The 22,423-nt window shown below is 35.7% G+C and overlaps 1 protein-coding gene across 2 annotated transcripts in view; it reads left to right on the top strand.

Moving 5' to 3' along the window:
- ADAMTS6 (ADAM metallopeptidase with thrombospondin type 1 motif 6) overlaps nucleotides 1–22,423 on the top strand; it is a 290,690-nt gene continuing 268,267 nt past the window's right edge. Inside the window, exons 1-4 of one of the 2 annotated variants that reach the window (XM_057307195.1) lie at nucleotides 1–737; nucleotides 7,415–7,792; nucleotides 10,182–10,546; nucleotides 19,518–19,686. In XM_057307195.1, coding sequence (XP_057163178.1) covers nucleotides 7,696–7,792; nucleotides 10,182–10,546; nucleotides 19,518–19,686 — 631 coding nt within the window. In that variant the 5' untranslated portion in view covers nucleotides 1–737; nucleotides 7,415–7,695. The remainder of the gene's footprint in view (nucleotides 738–7,414; nucleotides 7,793–10,181; nucleotides 10,547–19,517; nucleotides 19,687–22,423) is intronic. The other variant, XM_026498893.4, reaches the window with a different exon arrangement.

The following is a 22,423-nucleotide window of genomic DNA, read 5'->3' as shown; positions in this document are numbered from 1 at the left end:
GAATTTCTCTCATTCACAGGGTGGAAAAGTTGACATTGTCTAAGCCCTTCTGAATGGCTGGTAGTTGGTTACCCTGATTGTACCTCTACCTCCCCTCCCCCTCCACGTGACGACCCAGGACACATGCGCACCCGACGCAGCCCGGCACATCTGCAGACTGACGTCAGTGTGCTCTGCCTCCGAGGAAAAGCTGCCAAAATTTTCTCCTGCTGCAATTCAAGTTGGCTGGGGGCCGGTAGTGAGATCTAGGGCTACTTCAACAAAACTTTGCTGCCCTTCCTGCTCCTCTTGTCTTCTTTTCTCTTGATACCTTTTGATGCTCTTCACATGTTATTTGCATAGCAAAGGCACTAAGCTGTCCAGGAAGAGAGGGCACCACTTCCACCCCCAATAAGCCTTTTTTCCCCTTCCTTCCTTTCTTTTTTTCCTTTCCTTTTTTTGGAGAGGGGGGGTCGAGAGAGAGAGGGGGTTTGCAAAGGCAGCATCTCAGGATGATAGCCTGATGTGTTGATGGCATCTCTTTTATTGCCAAATCGGAAAGTCCGTTCTCTAAAGCCCGGTTTAGCCAGACTGTAGGGTTTTATTCTGGCTGCAGAATAAGTAACTAACTGACTGCTGTGGCTTTGCAAAGGGGGGGCAGAAAAAAAAAAAAAGTGAGGAGAGAGAGTACGTGAGTCGTCCAGTGCAATCTCTATTGTTTGAAACTTACTTTTTATCAGAATTTGAAGATGAAAACGGTAAGGAAGACTTAACAATATTCAATGAAACCGTTTTTGCTTTTTTTTTAATTAAAACTTGTGCTTTGCTTGTCTTCCGAATAACGCGTAGAAAACTTTTTCTGTGTGTGTGTGTATGTGTGCGTGTGCGTGTGTGTGTGTTTTTAATGGCAATGAGTGAGCTTGACTGAACTCATTTTACAGATAGAAATCTTTTTAACTCCAGACTAGTGGAGGGGGGCTGGAGAAATCTGTGTCTTGCAAGTATTTTATGATGCAAAAATACACGTTCATTATACGAATAGACATGTTTTGTGAAATATGACTTGATTATGATTATTGTGGTCTTTTAACTAATCACCAGATACTAATTGGGAAAGTAATAATGATGTGTATTTTAAACTGATTTCTAGTTTTCTTAAAGAAAAACCTTCTGCATTTTATGGTTTCATGTCAGTGTCTTAAGTAGTCAGACAAGTGCATATTTTATGCCTAGGCTCAGAGGGCAGAATTAATGTGCTAGCTATAGCCCCGATGCTCTAGGATATGTTAAGCTTTTAATAGGCTAATCAAAGAGATGGAAGCGTGTGTTTTTGATTTACTTTTGGCCACTTGGGACGACGTGCTAGACTCATAACCCTCCGGAGCCTTGAATATCTGAGTATGTCTGTATATATGGTATATGGGATCAAAGTTCAGGGATTGGGGGGGCAGTTGGAGTGCTGGAGGGGTGTTTGGAAAGCTGCCTTCTGATAATGTGTACTACAATTCCTGTCTTTGGTAATTTCTTTCCTTGTTGTACTAGAGGCAAAGAGAGTGAAAAAGCGCACTGAGAGGGAACAAGAGAGTGAGTTTCTTACTCTTGTTTTTATTTGAGCTGCCGGTGCAACGCGTTTGGGCCAAATGCCAACTGTCTGGGTCACACGCGTTTTATCCAAATAGATTTAGCGCTGCTGTCTGGAAATGGGCTGCTGAATGTTAACTTTAGGATCAACTCAACCAGGGCAGCTCAGACTGTTACCCTCTGTCTGGGCGAAGTAGGATGGGGGGGGGGCGGGAATTGCAGAACGGAGGAGGAAAGGGGAAACTGAACCATTGCTTGGAACTTTTAAAAAGACACTGGAGTGTGATTTCAACATATTCTTTTATATTCAAATTTGTTGTGGTAATTTTCTTTTCTTTCCTTTTTTAAGCTTATGTTGATTAGATCAAAATGTAGGAATGACAGTTTTTTAAATTCATGACAGGGAAAGAAATGTAACATAAAACTGGTGTAGTTGAAGGAAATTGGGAATATTAATTTTGGAAATAATTGTTTTCCTGTGTTTCACCAAAGTGGTAACTGCAGTTCTGGTTTATATTAATTTCGTGCTTAAATGTGATCATTGATGTTTTGGATTTTTGTAGAATAGCATATAGAGGCAAATAACTTGATTTCAAACAAATCAAATTCATTCATCTGCCACAAATGGCAGCAAATGAAATCTATGTTGTGGTACTAATATTTTTGTGATGCTCAAGGGGAAAAACCTCTAACCTCAAGACCTGAAATATTTTAATACTTTTCATGTCTGGGCCAGTATGTATAAGATTAATTTCTACTCTTGTCTACTCTTACCACTTCCTCTTCATTTCCTTAGCAACCACTAGTAGCTACTAGTGGTTTAGGATGGGCCTCTATGCCAAATCCTACCCTGTGTGTGACTTTTATGAGAAAATAAAGAGAGTTAACATATTAAGAAAGTTAATAGCACCTTCTTGGGGGAAGTAGGAAAGGCAGAAGAGTTGGATAGTTCTCTTGGTTCTACCAAAAGACAGTTGATTATCAACATTTTGTAATAGCCTCAGAAGAAAAAGGTGTTTCTGCTTTTCAGGAGAGAAGTTATAATACAGATAATGTTTTACACTTGCCATCTGGAAAAAACAGTTTGGGACTATATGTAATTTGGGGCTTGAATGATATTTTGTATTTTTACTTTGGGCTCATTTGGTCTTCTTGATAGGTGAGTTTTGAGTGTTTTCAATTGCACCTTGGGACACTAATCTCACAAAGTTTATAAATGATCTGGAAACCTTTGTGCTTACAGCCTAGTAGTGTTCTTGGCATATAGTAGGTGACACTAAATGTTTGTCGAGAGAATAAATGGCAAATGAAATGAGAAGTTAATTTTCACGTATAAAAGTTAAATACATGAAGGGAGCACAGTATCGTTGCTTCCTCTGTGAAGACCAAATCAGCCTTAAAATAAACAACCAGAGTTAAGATGGATGAAAGAAGTTGAGTAGGATGTTATACATGTTCTTTAGCTCCATAATAATAGTTCATGAGAGGAAATTATTACCTTGGTTACTCCCAAATCACTTGAGTGGGAAGTAAAGATGATAGAGGAAAAAGACAAGTAAAAGCCCTTCAACTAAGGAGACTACTGAGGCAGCGACTGTAGAGCAAGTTGTCTGATCTTATTTCCACTTAGCCAGTGTACCTTTGATCCATGCAAGCAGGTAAATGATCCCTTAACTTTACTGGCTGGTACATTTGTATTAGGGAAAAAAGCATATGTGAAATCAAAGTAAAATGGAAGTTTTCAAATTTAAAATATTTGTAAGCCCAGTTATCATGACCTAAATTATTATTTGCTCTAAAAGACAATACAATGTTATTGATTGATTCCTATCATTGTATTTAACTATTCCACATTTTGGGGGTAAGGAGGAACATGAAACTATTTTTGAAGGAAGGCCTTTGAAAAGTGATGAGTAAGATGAAGAGGAGAGGGGGCTAATATTTCCTTAGCCATTAAAGTGAAGGGTGCGGAAACTTTACATCATGTGTAATCTTATTTAATCAGCAAGTCTTTGTAAGGTAGATACCATTATCCTGGTTTTATTGATGAGGAAACACATCCAGAGAGGTTAAGTAACTTGGAGTCAAGCCAGGACTCAAAGCCTTTGTCCTTTCCACAACGTAATAATGCTTCATCTATACAACATAAAGAGTTAATACATTATGATTTATGGACAATTATGCAGTATTTTAATGTTAGTTTGAATTATGGAAACTATATTTGAAAAAGTCAGTGTTTATACATATTTCTTTGTAATATCCAGATTAACCTCTCCAGCAAGTGTCAGAAAGTAGGTTAACTATTCATTTTTATTGTGTAGGTAACTAAGAGAGGTTGATATGTTAGTTGCTGATTTTAGTTGACTTGAGCCAACTCATTTACTTATTATTGAAGTTCCTTCACTGGCACCGGAGGATTGAGAAAAAAATGGGGAATGAGGGAGGGTGTGAGAAAGGAGAAAGAAACTCAAATTTATTGAGTGCCCATGTGCCAGATACCGTATCTAGTGGTGGAAACAAGTTTGGTTTAACTTTAAAGCTCCTGCTCTTTCTATTCTGCATCAGTGCCGCTTTTTACTACAAGTCCTTAAATCAAATGTTAGTCTACTTCTGGCCAAGTAGTTACATATTACTTTTTCTCTCAATGCTACTGGCTTACTTAACTTGGGCGTTTACTGGACAGTGGTAATAATTGTAAGAGTGAAGGTTGCAAAACTGAAGAGCAGGAAATTTCTTAAGGGGAAAATGGTTCTTCCCTAAACCCAGACAACTTGAAGTTTGTCATTAGTTTCAGAGCCCAGGAAAATAAGAAAAAAGGATGAAGGAGTCATACAAATACATCACCATTAGAAAATGAACTCAAATGTGTTAATTATATGTTCTTCTTCAGAGGAAGATTAAGGTATATGAAGGACTCATTTAATGTCAGACATTACTATGCAAAATACTCAAGCGATCTGAAGAGTGAATCTTGTTTATGAAGTGACAGTTACACTTTTATATCTCATGGGAAGGTTTGGAATATGGACACTGTATGTAAGTAGGTTAGGAATAAAGATAACTGGATTCTTTTCTTTACTGTTATTGACTAATGGCATGACTTAATCTCTTTATAGATTTTTGCCTGAGTAAGCATATGTCTTGCCTAAATCATTGTAGAAATAATTTTGAGATGAAACAATTATTGTGTGTATAGTTGCTTAAAACTATTCACATTAATTTATGCCATTTATTATGAATATATTATTTGGCAGTGGTTACATGGGACTACTATTGAATATTTAAGTTAGAGTGCCTTAAACTGGTAGTATGATATGGTAGAAAGAATTTAGACTTTAGAGCCAGATAGCCTTCTGTATGACTCTTGTCTCTGCTATTTTCTAGCTGTCTGAACTTTAGGAGCTTCAAATGCCTCATCTGTAAATTGGGAGCTGTATTATTATCAATTCTTGCAAAAAAAAAAAAAAAAAGTCACCATGAATTTAGTGGCTTAAAACACACATGTATTATCTCACAGTTCTCCGATTCAGGAAACTGGGCATGGCGTGGCTATGTCCTGTGCTTCTGGGTCTTTTATGAGGCTGCAGTCAAGATGTTGGCAAGGGCTTGGGTCACCAAAGAAGGCTCGACTGGGGAGGGATCTGCTTCTAAACTCACATATTTGTGGGCAGGGTTCGGTTTGTCAGAGGCCATTATATTGAGGGCCTTAGTTCCTTGCTAGTGGTTATCTGAAGGCTGCTCTTAGTTGCTTGTCATGTAAGCCCTTCCATATGACAGATTGCTTCATCAAAGCCAAAAGGAAGAGAGTCTACTAGTAAGATAGAAGTCAGAATTTTTATAATCTAATCATTGGAGTGATATTTTCTCGACATTTTATTGGTAACATTTCTCAAATTACTCAAGGGAACGGAATTATGCAAAAGTGTGAATATCGGGAGGCAGGCTCATTGGGGCCATCTCAGAGGCTGCCTGACATAGGGGCAATAATACCTACTTTATAAGATCATTGTGAATACTAAAAGAAGTAACATATATTTAAAGTTCTCTTCATTTTTGGTCTGACCTTAAACTAACTTTCTAGATATTACCTGATAATCTTCTCCATAGGAACCAAACTTACTATTATTAATAAAATGATTTTCCATTTTTTTCTTGCCATCTAGACTTTGTAGAATCTATTTCTTTAATTTGCAATGATTGCCCCCATCAATATGAATTGTGAAATTGGGTTCCTCTTCCAGGGCCTATCTCAAATGCCACTTTTTAAATAAGCTTTTCTTGAGCCATCCTTCTCTGACTCAGAAGTCATTTTCCTCATCTGATGTCCTCAATGCCTTTTCATAACTTTATTTTGGCAAATGTCAGTCTGCCTTGAATTTTTTTCTTTGTTGCTTAGATTATGAACTCCCAAAGGGCAAGGATTGTGTTAATCTTTTCTGTATCCTCATGTTGTTATAACAGCATTTTAAGAACTAGTAAAGCATATTTGTTGATTAATGAATTAGTTTTTGGATAGAAGAAGTTTTAAATGGTTGTGCTTGTTTTATATGTTGTTATAAGCAATATTTCTAGCACCATAGGGAATGAAGTTTTCTACATAAATTAATTTTCCAACTAACAACAAGTATCCTTTTATATGCCTACAGTGATTTTCTTTTAATCACTATTTATTCATTCATTTACTCATTTTTTTGACCAACATATATGTAACATTCATTATATAATCCCATACATTAGGAATGTGGGATGAAGATCTTTCTAGTACTTTTTGTGTACTTCTCTATTTTAGTAGTAAGTTATCTTATTAAAAGCAATTTAATCTTTTGTTCCTGACTCAAGCACTATTTTGAATATCAGATATTGATTTATAATACAATAGGAACTGTCAAACTATTTAAGGACCCTTTGCCTCTACCCCAAACTGTATTACTTTGGGATTCTACAGCTAATTTTTAGTTTGTCTTTCTTTTTTTCAGTTTTGTGCTGTTAGTGACGTAGTTTCTTAGTTCCTTTGCTCTTTTCTTTTTCTAAAGTACTATGTGCTGGGAAATCAGGTAGTCACATATACTGGCATTCTGTATGAAATGTAAATTCATGGACTGTGCGTGAGGTTGTGAGTCGAAGAGAAAGTACATGAGATAGGACAGGAAATCTGTTGTGATACCTGAAATGAATTTTTAATAATTCTTTTCTTTTCAGAAATGAATTTCTTTTATTTTCAGTTACATTCTAGATAGTTGAAAGTGTCTCATATGTTTTGCTTTTTAAGTCATATAAGACTTACAGATAAAATCAAGGGTTACAGTAAATATGGTTTAAATTTTTAGAAGTTTAGTTTGTGCTAGTGTCTGAGTGTTCACAGACAGCTGCTAAATGTCACTGTGTACTTGTGGATATACTCTAAAAAGAAGTAATAAGTGCCTCATAAAGCAACAAATCAATCTTGAATATGAGTCTTCTAAAAAGCACATTAAGGAATGGGATCATATACTGTTTATCCCTTACATAAAATGAATTTTGATTGTGAAGTCACTCTACCTTTTATTTTATCGAAAGAAAGTTAGTCACTGTACCCACACATTGTTTTCTTCAAAGTTTTAAAAAAAAATTTTTATGATTCCACTTCAGATTCTTTCTTTGATTATTAAGTAGGTCTGGCATTATCCTGCTTACCATTTAGGTTTCTGATTGTTTAGTCTTGTGAATGTTTATTTAGACTATAAAGAACAACAACAGTCTAATTTAGCTATCTTAAATCATTTTGTAGTCTTTGTCTTTTGGCAAGCATTCAGCAATATAGTTCTGTCCCTACAAAATATTTTTCGTTTAACATAATTTTTTTTTGTTTTTCTAGGTTAAAAAATGGCCGTATTTTAGTTACTAATCAGCCAAATGCTTTGCTTATGAAAATTTTACCATCATTCTTTTTTTTTCCTTTTGGATTGAAAAAATGAATCCAGATATAGAAGAAAGTATGGAATGTTGGAAAAAAGTACCTGTTAAACAGTGGAACATCTAATAATTAATTTGCAAGAAATTTTAAAGAAATAAAATTGTTATGCTTCGATTTTGGTATGGTATTGACTCTCTAGCACATAGGTAGCCCTCCAAAAAAATCATCCAGTTTTCTAAATTATGGAAATTTTGTGGAAGACGTTGACCTGGATTTTGAGCCTCATCATGGCTTCATCGGAATTTCATAGTGACCACAGGCTTTCATACAGTTCTCAAGGTAGGAGTCCTGCTTTTGAAAGTGACAAAAAAATATTGCTATTAATTTGATGAGAAAAGATTCTGAATATTTAGTTTGGGTGAACATTTTCGCTGGGATATGTAGTGATAGGAGTGGAGGCCCACTGCATCAATTCAGTGCTAGTTTCATAAATCTTGAGGGCTCTAAGTAGTCTAACTTATTATACTAGTATTTAACATCTAGTGTATTTTAAAGTTGACTGGTCTTTCTTAGAAGATGATAGACCCAGACCTCCTCTTCTTTTGAATCCTAAACTTTAATAAGCTCATTTGTTGCTAAGGGTTACAGGCAAGGTCATGTTCAAAAGGAATCCAGGGGTTTATGCTATAGAAGAACAAGAAACTAGACATATTCTGATACAAGATCCCTCTAATATGGACCCTTAGTGAAAAAAATACTTTCCAAACTTAAGAATTCTGATATAAGAACTAGAATCTGAGTAAAAGAGTAAGAGTGGTAGGAAGTTCAACTTTTCAAACTCTAATCCATGGGTCCCTAATTTGAATCCATGGAATTGAACTTTATTTATTTATTTATTTTTAAGATTTTATTTGTTTATTTGAGAGAGAAAGAGACAGAGATAGTAACAGAGAGCACAAGCTAGGAGGAGAGGGAGAGGCAGGCTCCCCACTGAGCAGGAAACCTGATGGGGGGATTTGATCCCAGGACTCTGGGATCATGACGTGAGCCAAAGGCAGAAGCTAAACTGACTGAGCCACCATAGAATTGAAACCAGGTGCCCCATAGAATTGAACGTTATATCATAGAAAAGATCTTAACCAGGGTCCCTGGAGTGAATGACATTTTGTTTTCCATGGACATGTCCAATCCTTATAGATTTATTAAATTACCTTTTTGATTGCCCTCCCATGAATGTATATTAACCAATAATTTTTTTGGTGTGGATTTTCAAGGCTTTTATACATTGATGTATATGTCTAGAAATCTGTATGTATAAAATGTGACTCTCAAAGTTTATTAATAAAGCTGTAGCATTTAGTATAAACTCTTATTTATAAGAAGTGAAATAAATACTGTCTTTTAATTTATTTCTATTTGGTTATACTCTCCTGGGAGTTTATTTTTGTGGGTGAACTCCATGTATAGACAGTGAGGCAATGGACAGACATTTGGTTTCCTTTAGTGGTAAACCTCACTAAAGGAAGATGTGGTTAAGAAGGTAGATTGGAAATATTAAGTATACCTAAATGAGGAAAATATGTGTAATAATCCTCTAAATTTTTTGTCAGTCTAATGTTTTTTTAACAGCTTTATTGAGATACAATAAACATATGATATAATTTACCAATTTAAAGTGCACAATTCAATGGTTTATAGTATATTTGCAGAGTTATGCAATGATCACCACAATCAATTTTAGAATATTTCAACACCCCAAAAGAAATCCTGTGCCCATTAACAGTCACTCCCACATTCTCTCCAAACCACTCTCTACCCCACCCTAAACAGCCTTAATCTACTTCTGTCTTGAGATTTTCCTATTCTGAATATTTCCTATAAAAGGAATCATATAATATGTGGTCTTTTGTGATTGATTCCTTTCACTTAGCATAATGTTTTTAGAATGTTAGATAATTAACTTTAATAATGAAGGCAGTTATTATGAAGTTTCATTCATGTCATATATGTATCAGTTCTGTATAGAATGATATTCCATTGTGTGAATATACCACATTTTATTTATTCATTCATCAGTTGATGAACATTCAGATTATTTCTCCATTTTGGCTGTTATGAATAATGCTGCTATGAATAGTCATGTACAACTTTTTGTGTGGCTATGTGTTTTCATTTCTCTCAGGTAAATACCTAGGAGTGGAATTGCTGGGTCAGATGGTAGTTCCATGTTCAACCTTCTGAGGAACTGCCAGACCGTTTTCCAAAGTGGCTTCTGTATTTTCCATTCCAACTGATGATTTAAAAAGTATTTGTACAAGGCTGTAGAAATTCGACATTAACTCCTTTGGATAACTTTAACAAACATAATTTATCTGAGCTAAATTCTATTATTTTAAGTATGTGTACTTTTCACTGTTTTTTATTTCACTATAAAATATTCATATTTCCTACAAGAATTTAGCTTTTAGAATCCAATAAAAAATAAATATAAAAAAGAAAAATAGTCTTTCACACTAATTTTAAAATAATGCTATTTTGAGGAATAATTGGAACTTAATTCATCATTTGATTTTAAGCTTTATTTTGTTTAATATAACAGTTTTTGTTCATACCTACATATAATGATGCTGATATAGTTTTTGTTGTTTATACTGCTACTTCTTTGTTCTGTTAAATTTTCTTTTCTTCCATGTGTTTTTTCTGGATTCTCTGCCTTGTGATTACAAAGAGGAATTCCTGACTTATCTAGAACACTACCAGCTAACTATTCCAATAAGGGTTGATCAAAATGGAGCTTTTCTCAGCTTTACTGTGAAAAATGATAAACACTCCAGGAGAAGACGGAGTATGGACCCTATCGATCCACAGCAGGCAGTATCTAAGTTATTTTTTAAACTTTCCGCCTATGGCAAGCACTTTCACCTAAACTTGACTCTCAACACAGATTTTGTGTCCAAACATTTTACAGTAGAATATTGGGGGAAAGATGGACCCCAGTGGAAACATGATTTTTTAGACAACTGTCATTACACAGGATACTTGCAAGATCAACGTAGTACAACTAAAGTGGCTTTAAGCAACTGTATTGGGTTGGTAAGTAGATGTTATAATTTTTAGTTTCTGATGGAGAAGTAAATTCACAATGTAAATGTCTTTCCTCACGTTAATGATATATAGAGAGATGGGTTAAGTAAGGAAGATAACAGTCTAAATTTTGTTATTTCTGCTGCTTTTGCTTTTGATAGCCCTTTGGTAATGTTTGCATTGACTCTTCAAAGAACAATTTTTAGAACCCTATATTACTTGTAGAATGAATTGAGTAAATTTATTGCTAGTTTCTCTGTAAACAGGGTTAGGCTTTACATGTACAACAGATTTTTTTGAATAAGAATAAATTATCCAAAGTTAATCTGTTTTGAAACTTCTCATCTATTAAAAAACACTTGCTATTAAATATGATAGAAAAATACTGTTCCTAGTCATCAACACTGCTGTCTAAGTTTGGCATTAACACTAATTATACCATTGGTAGTTTTAACAGCATGGTGAAATGAACCATGAGATGAGGGGGAAAAAAGAGAAAAAAGCAACAACAGAAACTAATTCCATTGTGAGACATGAGGGCAGAGAGTGATGGGGATGTGAAGGTGAGTTAGGACACGTAGGAGATAATGAAGGCCCATACAAGGACTGCGGCGCTGGCAATGCACAGCAAATAATGAATTTAAACCACATTTTGGTGAGAAAATTTACAGGATTTGTGTCTTATTAATTTTTTCTTCCCTGGTATCTAAGAAGACATATAGTACATAGTAGGTATATAATAATTAAAAATTGAGATAGAATTGAACTGGGTGTAGGATGAAGGAGAGAAAGTAACCGAAGATGGCCAAGGTTTCTCTTTTAGATGACAGGTATATGAATTTTAAGAAAGGGAATGACACTGGAATCCTGGATTGGAGAGGAATATGATATAGTAAACGTGAGGAATCTAAAGAAATAGGATTAAAGATGTCTAGATGGCATTTGGGAAATACAGCTCTGAAATTTAAAAAAGAATTTAATTCTGGGAACAAGTAATTTGAGAATCATTAAGTGGCCATGAAATTTGTGAAAGATGTTGTTTGATGAGTCAAAAGAGAGGATAAGGTTGAAAATGGACACTCTTCTACACCTAAGGGGATAGCAGAATGTCACTCATCTCTTCTTTACCCTTTCTTAAGACTTTCTGTCTCTTGTTCTCTTTCCCTCTATTTGTAAACACCTTTTTGTTTTACTTTGCTTCCTATTGAAACTGCATGGCCCATGTTGACTACCTTTGGTTACTTAAGATGTGGTCTGCCAGGTTTGCCCACTGAAGTTACTGTTTTCTCCTTGGCAACTAATAAGGAATTTGTGAGCAGATACTTTGAGACTATGTAAATATTCTGTTCCTCATCACACTTTTGACCATCAGACTTAGTAACTCCTGCCTTTATTCTTATTTTGTTTTATGTTCCATTTTTAATCAAATATAATACGTAAACACATTCTTAAAAATCCCATTTTCCAAAGTGCCCCTCACCTTTTTTAAGTAGGCTCCACACCCAATGTGGGGCTTGAACTCACGACCTGAGATCAAGAGTCATATGCTCTACCGATTGAACCAACCAGGTGCCCCTCAAAGGCCCTTTTAACCAATTCTGTTTATAATTCTTCTATATAAAATAATTTCATTGTAGAGGTAATTAGTGTTTTCTAATCATATTTCCTCATCCATTGTTTCGGTATTGTAACCCTTGCCCCATTCAAAGGAAAGGACTTCCTAATATTACTGTTTGTCAGTTGTTCAAAATGATGTCACATTTTAGTTTGCTTTATATTTGGACCATGGCTTTCTTATCCAGGTTTTGTATTTCAGGAGTTTCTAATTACTGCTATTTTGCCTTACTGTGAAAAAAATGTGTTTTTTGTTTGTTTGTTTTTTAACCAAATGATCAGTATTATCCATTTCCTTAGTCTTTATATCTATTTATTGGAATATATTCCATTCTTCTTTGCAGGCATTTTTTTTTTCTTGCAATCTATTGGTTAATTTCTTGAGCTATTGTACATCTCTCATCTTGGGATTCTTTTTTCCTAGTTAGTTCTACATCTTCCTCTTTCTGAATTTACATCCTACTTTTATTGGAGAATATCTTCAAGTAATTATGTTAGAAACTGTGTCTGAGAAGTAAAATTTCTGAGTCCTTACCTATTTGAAAGTTACCTATTTGAAAGTTACAGGCATTTTTTTTTTCTTGCAATCTATTGGTTAATTTCTTGAGCTATTGTACATCTCTCATCTTGGGATTCTTTTTTCCTAGTTAGTTCTACATCTTCCTCTTTCTGAATTTACATCCTACTTTTATTGGAGAATATCTTCAAGTAATTATGTTAGAAACTGTGTCTGAGAAGTAAAATTTCTGAGTCCTTACCTATTTGAAAGTTACTGCCCTCATATTTGGTTAATAATTTAGTTGGATGTGGGAATTCTGGTTTCAAAAATCATTTTCCTTCAGAGCCATGGATGGTGGAATTGGGAAAGGGAAATATGTGGCATCGAATTTATGAGTATGATTTTATATCATAGGGAAAGATTTAAAGATTTTTTTAAAAACTTAGCATTGATTCATTTTGGGTGGCAGATAGAAGTCTACTTCTTGTTCTTTTCTTTTTCTTTCCTAAGATTTTTCCTCAATGAAAGTGATATGATCTTCTCTTTATCCTTCCTGTTTTAAGAATTTTATAATAAAGTGGTAAGCTGTGAATCTTCTTTCCTTATCCTTATTTGATATTTAATGGATGCTTTTAATTCAAAGACACACCTTCATCTTAGAGAAATTTAAAAAATTATTTCCTTAATAATTTTCTCTTCCTGTTCCCCACCCCCTGCCTTTTGTAATTGGTTCTTTACTTCCCTTGTCTTTCTCTTTTTCCTTCTTTTTCTTTATTGTTCTGAGTTCTATGAGATTTCTCCAATTTTGCTTTCTTTTCCTTCAACTGATTTAAAAATTGCAAGCAGTCATACTTCTAATTTTCAAGAGATTTTCCTTTTTGATTATTCCTTTCTTTACATTTTGTTCTTATTTCTTAGTCATATCCACTGTTGCCTTTCTACATTTTCCCTTCTTCACTCATCCATTCACCAAATACTTATAAGTACCTATCATTTAATAGGTACTGATATAGGTGCTAGGAGTACAACAGTGAACAAAATAGAAATTCCTGTCATCACAAAGCTTACATTCTCGTGGAGGAGATACACAATCAGATAAATAAATAAAAATCACAGTGCGTTGGATAATGATAAGTTCTAAGGTGGAAAAAATATTGAGTAAAGACCTACGGAAAATGAGGAAGAGAAGCTGACATCTGAAGGGTGGGATTTCCACCTGGAAAAGTATGAAGATGTGATCTAAAAGTATTTGGGGGACAGCAAGAAGATTGCCCTGGCTGGAACTCAGTGAAAGAAAGGAAGTGTAATGGAAGGTGAGGTTAGAAAGAGAACTGGAGGCCAGATGGCAAATTTTAGAGGACACAATCAGGATTAAATCAATGACGACTCCAAGCTTGAGGCCTGGGCAACTAGAAGAAGAAAGCAGCCATGAGTTCAGATGAGAAAGACTCAGGCATTAACTGAGATGAAAAAGCTGGAGGAGGACCATACTGTGGGGTGGTGTATATCTCAAGTTCAGTTGGACATGTTAAACTTGATATGTTTGTTAAACTTGATATGTTGTATAAGATATTGGATATGCAAGCCTGAAATTCAGGAGAGAGATATGAATCATGGAGTTATAAATTTGGAAATCATCAATATATAGATGACCTTTAAAGCCAAGAGATTATATGAAATTGCTCAGGGTCAGGGAATATAAAGAGAATAAAGAAGAGGTTTAAAAAAAGAAGAGGTTTAAGGAACTGAGCCCTTGGGCACTCTAAGAGGTTAGGGAGTCAGAAAGATGTTGAAGAGACAGCAAAGAATAGTGGGATACGAAATTTGAAGGAAAACCAGATATTCTAGAAGCTAAGAGATGGAAGCATTTATTTCAAGAGAGAAATGCTGCCAAGTCAAAATAAGAGGACGGAAAACTGACCATTGGATTTACCAGTGAGGATGTTGTTGGTGACCTTGACAAAAGCAGTGCTGAAGTCATGGTGGCATATGGAAAATAGGCAAAAACCTGACTGGAGTAGGTTTGAAAAGGAATGGGAGAAAAGAGTGCATAGATAATTATTTTAAAGACTTTTAAAAACGTAAATGATCAGTTGCTACAGACAGAGTAGGATCAGAGGAGGTTTTGTTCTGTTTGATAAGATGGATATGATTATGCAGAAAAGGAAAATTTCTTAAGTTCATCCATAATAAGAGAAAATAAAAGAGATTATATGATCGTGAGGTGCAGATAGGCAGGTATTTGTGTTGTAAGAGCTTGCGAGAGGTTTTACCATGTTTATTGGAATGGAAGATGGCAAGATGAATTATTAGGGGATTAAGAGGAGATGAGAAAGTGTGGAATATTTACCCAGGAGAAGAAGATACTGAATGTATTAAAGAAACATAGTGTAATTGCCGTGAAGCATTAAGGGCACTGTTGAGATTATGAATTTCAAGTGAGACTAGTCAGCATCTCGATGTATTTTTCTCTGGCTAAATGAAGCTGCAAGGCTGCAGGCCCAGAAGAGCAAAACTGGTTTGATCAGAGTTGTGGTTTAGCCAAATAAATTCTGTGAAGGGAGAAAAGGGCAAGGGAATTGAAGGTGGAACTGAAGATAGATTAGGAGGGAAGTGAGGAAATGAAGTAGGTGGAGGATAATGACAAAGTGGTAGAATCACGAGGTCCTCATGGGTGTAAAAGGGGAGTGTCTCTTAGAGTTGGGGCACTAGAGAGATAGTCCTAGAAAGATAGAAGAATAGGATACTTGAAATTGAGATTTTGGCAGGGTTGCAAGTATTGAAAATACTGAACTTTAGGATTTGATTGTGGGTATGAGCTTAAGGTAAATCGAACGACAAAGTATTTATGGAGAGCAGGGCAAGGGATTGAGAGGGCAGGGGTTGAAGGAAACATCTATGTCAGTAGTCCTGGGGACCATGAATGGAATCTAGGGGGTTTGTGAACTGGAATAGGGAAAAATGACATCTTAATCTTTACTAATTCTTAACTGAAATCTAACATTTCCTTCAATTATGAATACAGATAACAAACCAATAAAGTAATAGCTGACCCCCAGTAGAAATTATATATATTTTCATATCATGTTGCAGTTTTGCAGGTTCTTCAAAATATCATTTATGTTAATCACCATTGTGAAATTGCGATAGTTATTAGATTCACTGCGAATCTACTTATTTAAAATATTAGAAAAAGCCATATGCATTCTTATATTACATTTTAAAAAATACTTTGGTAATGGTATTTCACTACAATGGTTATCTTTATAATCCTATGTGTTTTTTCTGTACTTAAAATATTATTCTGAGAAGTAGTCCCTAGGCTTCATCCCCACTAGATTTCTAAAGGGATCCAGGGCACACACACCTAAATTTTAAGAACTGGTGACTTAAGATAGTGAAATCAACAATTATTTCAGGAACGGTATTTCAGAGAGTAACAGTGACCCAGAAGCTAAAATCTTGAAAGAATGAGGAAAGTTCCTATGGGCCAGTAGGTAACTGCAATAGCAGAGGGAGCCAGTGATAGCATGAGATTGGAACTGGCAGGGGTTTCTGTGATTTGTTTTTGTTTTAGAGGAGGGAGAGAGCAAGAATTGTTTAGAAGGTGGCAGTGAATCACAAGGACACTACCCTACCCTATATGCCAATAGGAGGCATATAGAAGCAGAGGATCCACCATTCCAGAGGATTGCAGGGAAGAAAGTGTCATTTAGAAAAGACCCAGGTGTTTGAGCCAGATGAAGTGAACGTTCACAAATGAGGCTGAGCGTGAATTTGAGAAGGCACAATGGAAGTGTTTTAAATGGTGAAAGGCAAGAAGTAGGAGATGGGATCAGAAAACATGATGCACATAACCATAGGGGGAATAGAATCCAGGGGATATGTCTTGGGCTTCTTGTAGGGACTGGCATGTCAGGGAAAGGGGGTATGATGATTTTCATCCTGATGGCCTGAGGCAGACTGTGTAGAGGTTGAGTGGGGATGCTGAAGAATTGAGAGAGAGCAGGGCTCTTGCTAGGCATGTGCAGATTTCTGGTCCTCCATTATCTACCCTCCAGCACCTTTCTAGTTTCATAATCATTTTCCCCTTTCTCCTGTCTAGCTACAGTAGCTCCTTGCTGTTTCTCAAATACTGTATGCAAGCTCATACCCCATTGCCTTTGTTGTCATTCCCACTGTCTGATCTGCTCTTTTGCAAGATATCTGTTTGACCTGCTCCTTTGCTTTGTTCAGGTTTCTTTACAAATATCACCCTATTAGAGAGGATGTCCCTGACCATCCTAAACAGTTTGTATAATTCTCTCACTTCTGATTACTCTCTGTCCTCTTACACTGCTTTTTTTCCCTTAACACTTAACACTACTTGATTGATCATTTATCTAAGGAATGAATCCCTTTCATCTAGGTCCTCCCACCAGAATGTAAGCTCCTTCATAGAGCCAGAAGTTTGGTTTGCCCACCTAGAATCGTACTTGCTATGCGATAGGCACTCAGAACATACTTAGCGAAAGAATAAGTAAAGTCAGAAACAACCCTCAGAGGATAAGGGGATTATAATATAGTGCCTAATTATCCAAGCTCCAAAATCAATTGAAGAGTTGGTTACTTAACTTTGCTTGGTCTGTGTTTCTCATCTGCAAAGTGGAGCTGATAGTAGTACTTACTTGAGACAGCTAATAAGAATAAATGAGATAATGTGTATAAACATCTTACAGAGTACCTAACACTTAAAATCTCTGGATTTTTTTTTTCCAGAGTCTTTCCATACTTGAAATTAGTGATCTTGTTTACTTACCAGGCTACTGACTCTATTTTCCCCCAGCAACCTGAACTTCTTGTCTGGGACCTTTCAACATCCTTCTGTCCACAGGTTAGCATGATATGACTTCAGTGCTCGACCCTTTCTGGGCAGTACTCTCGACCCCACTTCTTACAGTTCTCTCTTATCAAAACTTCTCATACATGCCATCTTTTCTGCAGGACCATGCTCAGTTTGCTATCACATTGTTAATCTTCCTGGTAGAGTAATTCGTGCTCAGGTATTAGAGTGTGTTAATGGCATATTATGTCATTCCTGTCAGTATTTGCATTTAATTTAAGGACTAATATCCTTACAGTAAAACAGAAAATAGTGAAAATAATGTGAAGTGACTAGGGCCTACTTTTTTGTTTTTTGCATTCTTTAGCTCATTTCATGTAGGTGCCTGCCAACTTCATCTCTAAGTTAGAGCAGCTCTGATTATGTCTTATCTTTATTTCCAAGCATGTGGTACTTAACATGAATTTCCCTAAACAGAATCATAGAGATTTAGATTCAAAGGGAGCTTAGAGATTATCCGGACCAGATATTTTTAGCTTTTTTCTTTTTAAAGCAGCAAGACCATTTTCTCAAATGAAATGTAATATGGAAACATGCTATATAGATTAATAAAAGCACAGCTGATTGCTAAGCCCAGGAATCTAAGCCCTATAGGTCTCCCTTTGTTGTCTGGGGCAATCCCCTGAGGGCATTTCCCTGGAACCCTTAGGGCTCCCCAGAGTGCTGTTTTAAAACCACTAATTTACACCAACCCTTTCATTTTTCCAGCTGAGGAAATACACCAAGAGAGTTTGTGTTTTACCCAGTGTTACAGGATAAATTAGTTGGATTAAAAGCAGTCCTCACATGTGCCATACTTAAGAAAACACTAACAGACCAGTATGGAAGTTCTTGTTTCTAATGCAGATAACTTTTACTATCTCATTTCTTTTAATCAACCAACTTTTGTTTGGTGTTCATACTACATATGACGCACTTTCTATGGTTATAACTGATACAAAGATTTATGAGACATAACCTTTTGCCTTAAAAAAGCAAATAGTATAGTTGGGAAGATCAAACATGCGGATGAAAATTTATACCAAATGTAAATATAGCTTCCAGACTTGAGATGTAGCAAAGAAGTGTGAAATTAATTAAAAATAAATGATACCAATAATAAGCTCTGTTGGAGCTCCGAGGAGGGTGAAGCTACTCCTTTTGAGCCAGAGAAAGCTTTAAAAAGGAACTATGGTTGAGCTGAGTAACACTTGGCTATGTAAATAGGTATAAGGAATATATCATATGAATAAGAGCAGAGCTTTGTATGAATTGCAGCACCTTCATTTATCTCTATATACTGTTGGGGGAAGTTCTTAAGCTCTGGGTCTGTTACTTCATCTTCAAAATGGAGATATATAAGATATATATCAATTAAGGACATATTAATTGGTGTGACATAAACTTTAAAATGTCCATTGTTTATCACAATAGAAATTTATTTCTCCTTTATATCAGTGTCTATGCTGGACAGCTTTCCATGAAGTCAGTCAGGGACCCAGATTTCTTCTCTTTCAGCTTCTGCCTCCCCTAGGTAGTTTTTCAGAGAGAGTAGAGGATTTTCCTTGGGAAGGTTTTCAGGGGATGAGCTTGGAAGTGGGTATATAGTATTCTCATTTTCTATTGGCCAAAACTTAATTCACAGAGCTATCCCTAAACATAGAGGATATAGTTAAGCTGTGTGCACAATTTGGAAGGAAAAGTCTTAGTGAACACATGGAGGTCTCTGCTACCTCACGGAGTTTTGGGGAAGATTGGAGGAAATAATCTATGTGACATGCTTAGTACAAGGCATGCATGGCATGTAGAAGAATTTAAACATTCTTTTTAAGGTATAGGGAAATTTATATAATGTTTTGCTGGGTACAGATAATCCACTAAATTTCTATTAATATGTGTTTTAACCTCTTTTTGGAGAGGTGTCAACTTATTTTTGACTCTTGGTAATGATAATTGATATTTAAAATGATTCTTCTTGATAAATTCTTTGTTTCTTCTTCTTTTAGCATGGCGTTATTGCTACAGAAGATGAAGAATATTTTATTGAACCATTAAAGAATACCACAGAGGATTCCAAACATTTTAGTTATGAAAATGGCCATCCTCATGTTATTTACAAAAAGTCTACCCTCCAGCAACGGCATCTGTATGATCATTCTCATTGTGGGGTTTCAGGTGAGTGAGTGTGTGGCTTTTACAAAGTGGATTGTATTGTATTGCCACTGTCTTTTTTCTGACACCTATGGAAAGGTTAATAATAAAAGTCAATAGGAATTTAAGTAATTAGAATGATAATGCCCAGAGTCCTCTTAAAAGATATCACCTATCCAAATGCCATATGACTTCACTCATATTTGGAATTTAAGAAACAAAATAAGGAATAAGTGGGAAAAAAAAAAAAAAAGACACAAACAAGAAACCAGACTCTTAAATACAGGGAACAAACTGGTGGTTGCCAGAGGGGAGGTGGGAGAGCACACTTGTCTTGATGAACACTGAGTAATGTAAGAATTTTTGAATCATTATGTTCTACACCTGAAACTAATATAACTATGTTAATTATACTTCAATAAAAAAAAAAAGAAGAAAGAAAAAAACACCTTCCTTTTCAGTGGGAAAAAAAAAGATGTCACTTATCAATAGTTGGAAGCTCTTTGAGAAGTCCTTAAAATATAAGTCTGTGTAAAATTATTTTTTCTTTGAAGGAGATAAAAACCCCCACCCTATTTTATCCATGTAATAGTTATAATTTTCATGCACAAGTGTTGCCTAGTACTCTGTGCTGTTTGGTTAGCCTGATGTTTTTATGCTAATGGTGAGACATTAGACACTTAAATAAGATTTGAAGGGTCTTAAGGTAGTATTCAAAGGCATTGTTAGGGTACTATAGAAATACATAGCAGGGTCAGCAAACCTAGACATTAGTGGTCAAAGAAGGCTTCATGGAAGGAGTGACTCCTAATGGGAGGCCTGAGGGAGAAAGAGAAGGTAGCTGTGCAGAAGCAGAGGGAACAGTGGGTAGAGTGTTCCATATAGAGGAAATAGCATTTACAAAATTACTGAACCAAAAGAGAGAATGTCACATTGCAGTCATTGCCAGTTCATAGAACAGGTTATTAGAATGTGGGCTGGAGGGATGGGGTGAATTTCCTAGTGGGTGAGGAGTGACCGTGAGAGATGAAATTGAAGTGACAAGGAAGGCCAAGACACAAAACGCTTGTAAACCATATTAAGGGGTTTGTTTATCCTAAGAGTGCCGGAAACCTATTGAAAGGTTTTAAGCAGGAATCACATGATCAAATTTGGGTGTTAGAAGTATTACCCTGGCAGTCCTATGGAGACTGACTGAGAGAAGAGCAAGACTAGAGGTGAGGGGTTAGGAGGCTGTTTAGTCTAAAGTTCAGAAAACTTAGAGAATAGAGGATACAGCTTGGCATAGTAGAAAGATTACGGGCTTTGGTGTAGCTTTGGACAAATGAACCAACCTCTCTAAATACTTCTCTCAACACACATTAGTTGCTCAAATTGTAGCTATCATTACTACTGAAATGACTGTTTCTAGTATTTAAAGAGCTATTATATTGGAAAAAAAAAAGATTAAGAGCACCTGGCTGGCTTCATTGGTGGAGCGTGCAACTCTTGATCTCGGGATTGTGGGTTTAAGCCCCACATTTGATGCAGAGTTTACTTGAAAATAAATTGTTTAAAGGCGCATCTGGATGGCTCAGTCGGTTAAGTGTTCAACTCTCGATTTCGGCTCACGACGTGGTCTCAGGGTTATGTTATCAAGTCCCGCCCTTGTTGGGCCCATGTGCTCAGCGGGGAGTCTGCTTAGGATTCTCTCTCTCCCTCTCCCTCTGCCACTCCCCTGCCTCTCTCTCTAAAAAAAAATTAATAATAATAAATAAATAAAAATAAAATCTTAAAAAAAATTAATGATTCAATTTGTTCTGTGTAGTCCTCATAGGTGGAACCAGGGGCAGAGTATTTCAGTATTTCAGCATGCTTCAGCTAAACACAAAGAAAAGTTAACTGGCAAGTAATTTTAGAAAAAAATGGGGTGGGTTCAACAGGTAGATTTATAAAAAATAGAATGGGTTATCTTATGAATTAGTGAACGCATCACTGTATTGTTTATATACATATGCTTCTTGGGCTCCTTTTCTTCTGCTTCAAGGATAAGTGGTCTTTGGAATTCTTTCTTCAATTGACTGTTCTCATTCTACATACTCTCTTCTTAAGTAATCTCTGGGACATCCTTGTTGATGAAGAGTAATTGGTATAGAAAAAGGCCACTTTAAGTGAAGCTGCTTAAGGCATGAAATAAAATTTCATACGACACAATGAAAACAATTCTGATGGGTCTTTATATTGAGTAATGAAACTAAACATTGTGGATATAGTTTAGTTTATCTTATATTTACCAAATTTAGGCTGTAAGTACAACTCTATATAAATTCTTGAAAAACTAGGATTCAAGTATTTAGTTGTTTTTGCAATATAATTTTCCCATCATTTTTTCCATAACATGACATCCTTCACTTCATGATCATAAAGATCACTTTTTGCAAATATATTTAAAGATTTCATTGCATTCTGAAAGATAATTCTTAACCCTTAGATATTCAAATGATTCTCTTTTGAAGTGCCTATCTTATTATTCACTGGTCTTACTGAGGCAGATTCTTCTTTTCCAAAGGTTGAAGCATGAACCAAATAGTTTAGCAAATCTACTCTTACTCCAACATAAAATTCTGCCCTTGCTGGGGAAGATTTTCTTCTTCTACAGTCTCTCCCCCTGGATTACTGTGCTATTAGCAAAAAATAAAACAGGTGAATGAGATATTCTTGAAAGGCTGAAAAATCTTGAGTGAATTACTGTGACTATTTCCTTACTTTTAATCTATTCGGT

The sequence above is a fragment of the Ursus arctos genome, unplaced genomic scaffold (assembly GCF_023065955.2).
Source record: "Ursus arctos isolate Adak ecotype North America unplaced genomic scaffold, UrsArc2.0 scaffold_5, whole genome shotgun sequence".
Classification (NCBI taxonomy): Eukaryota; Metazoa; Chordata; class Mammalia; order Carnivora; family Ursidae; genus Ursus; species Ursus arctos.
This window is presented reverse-complemented; position numbering and strand designations above follow the sequence as displayed.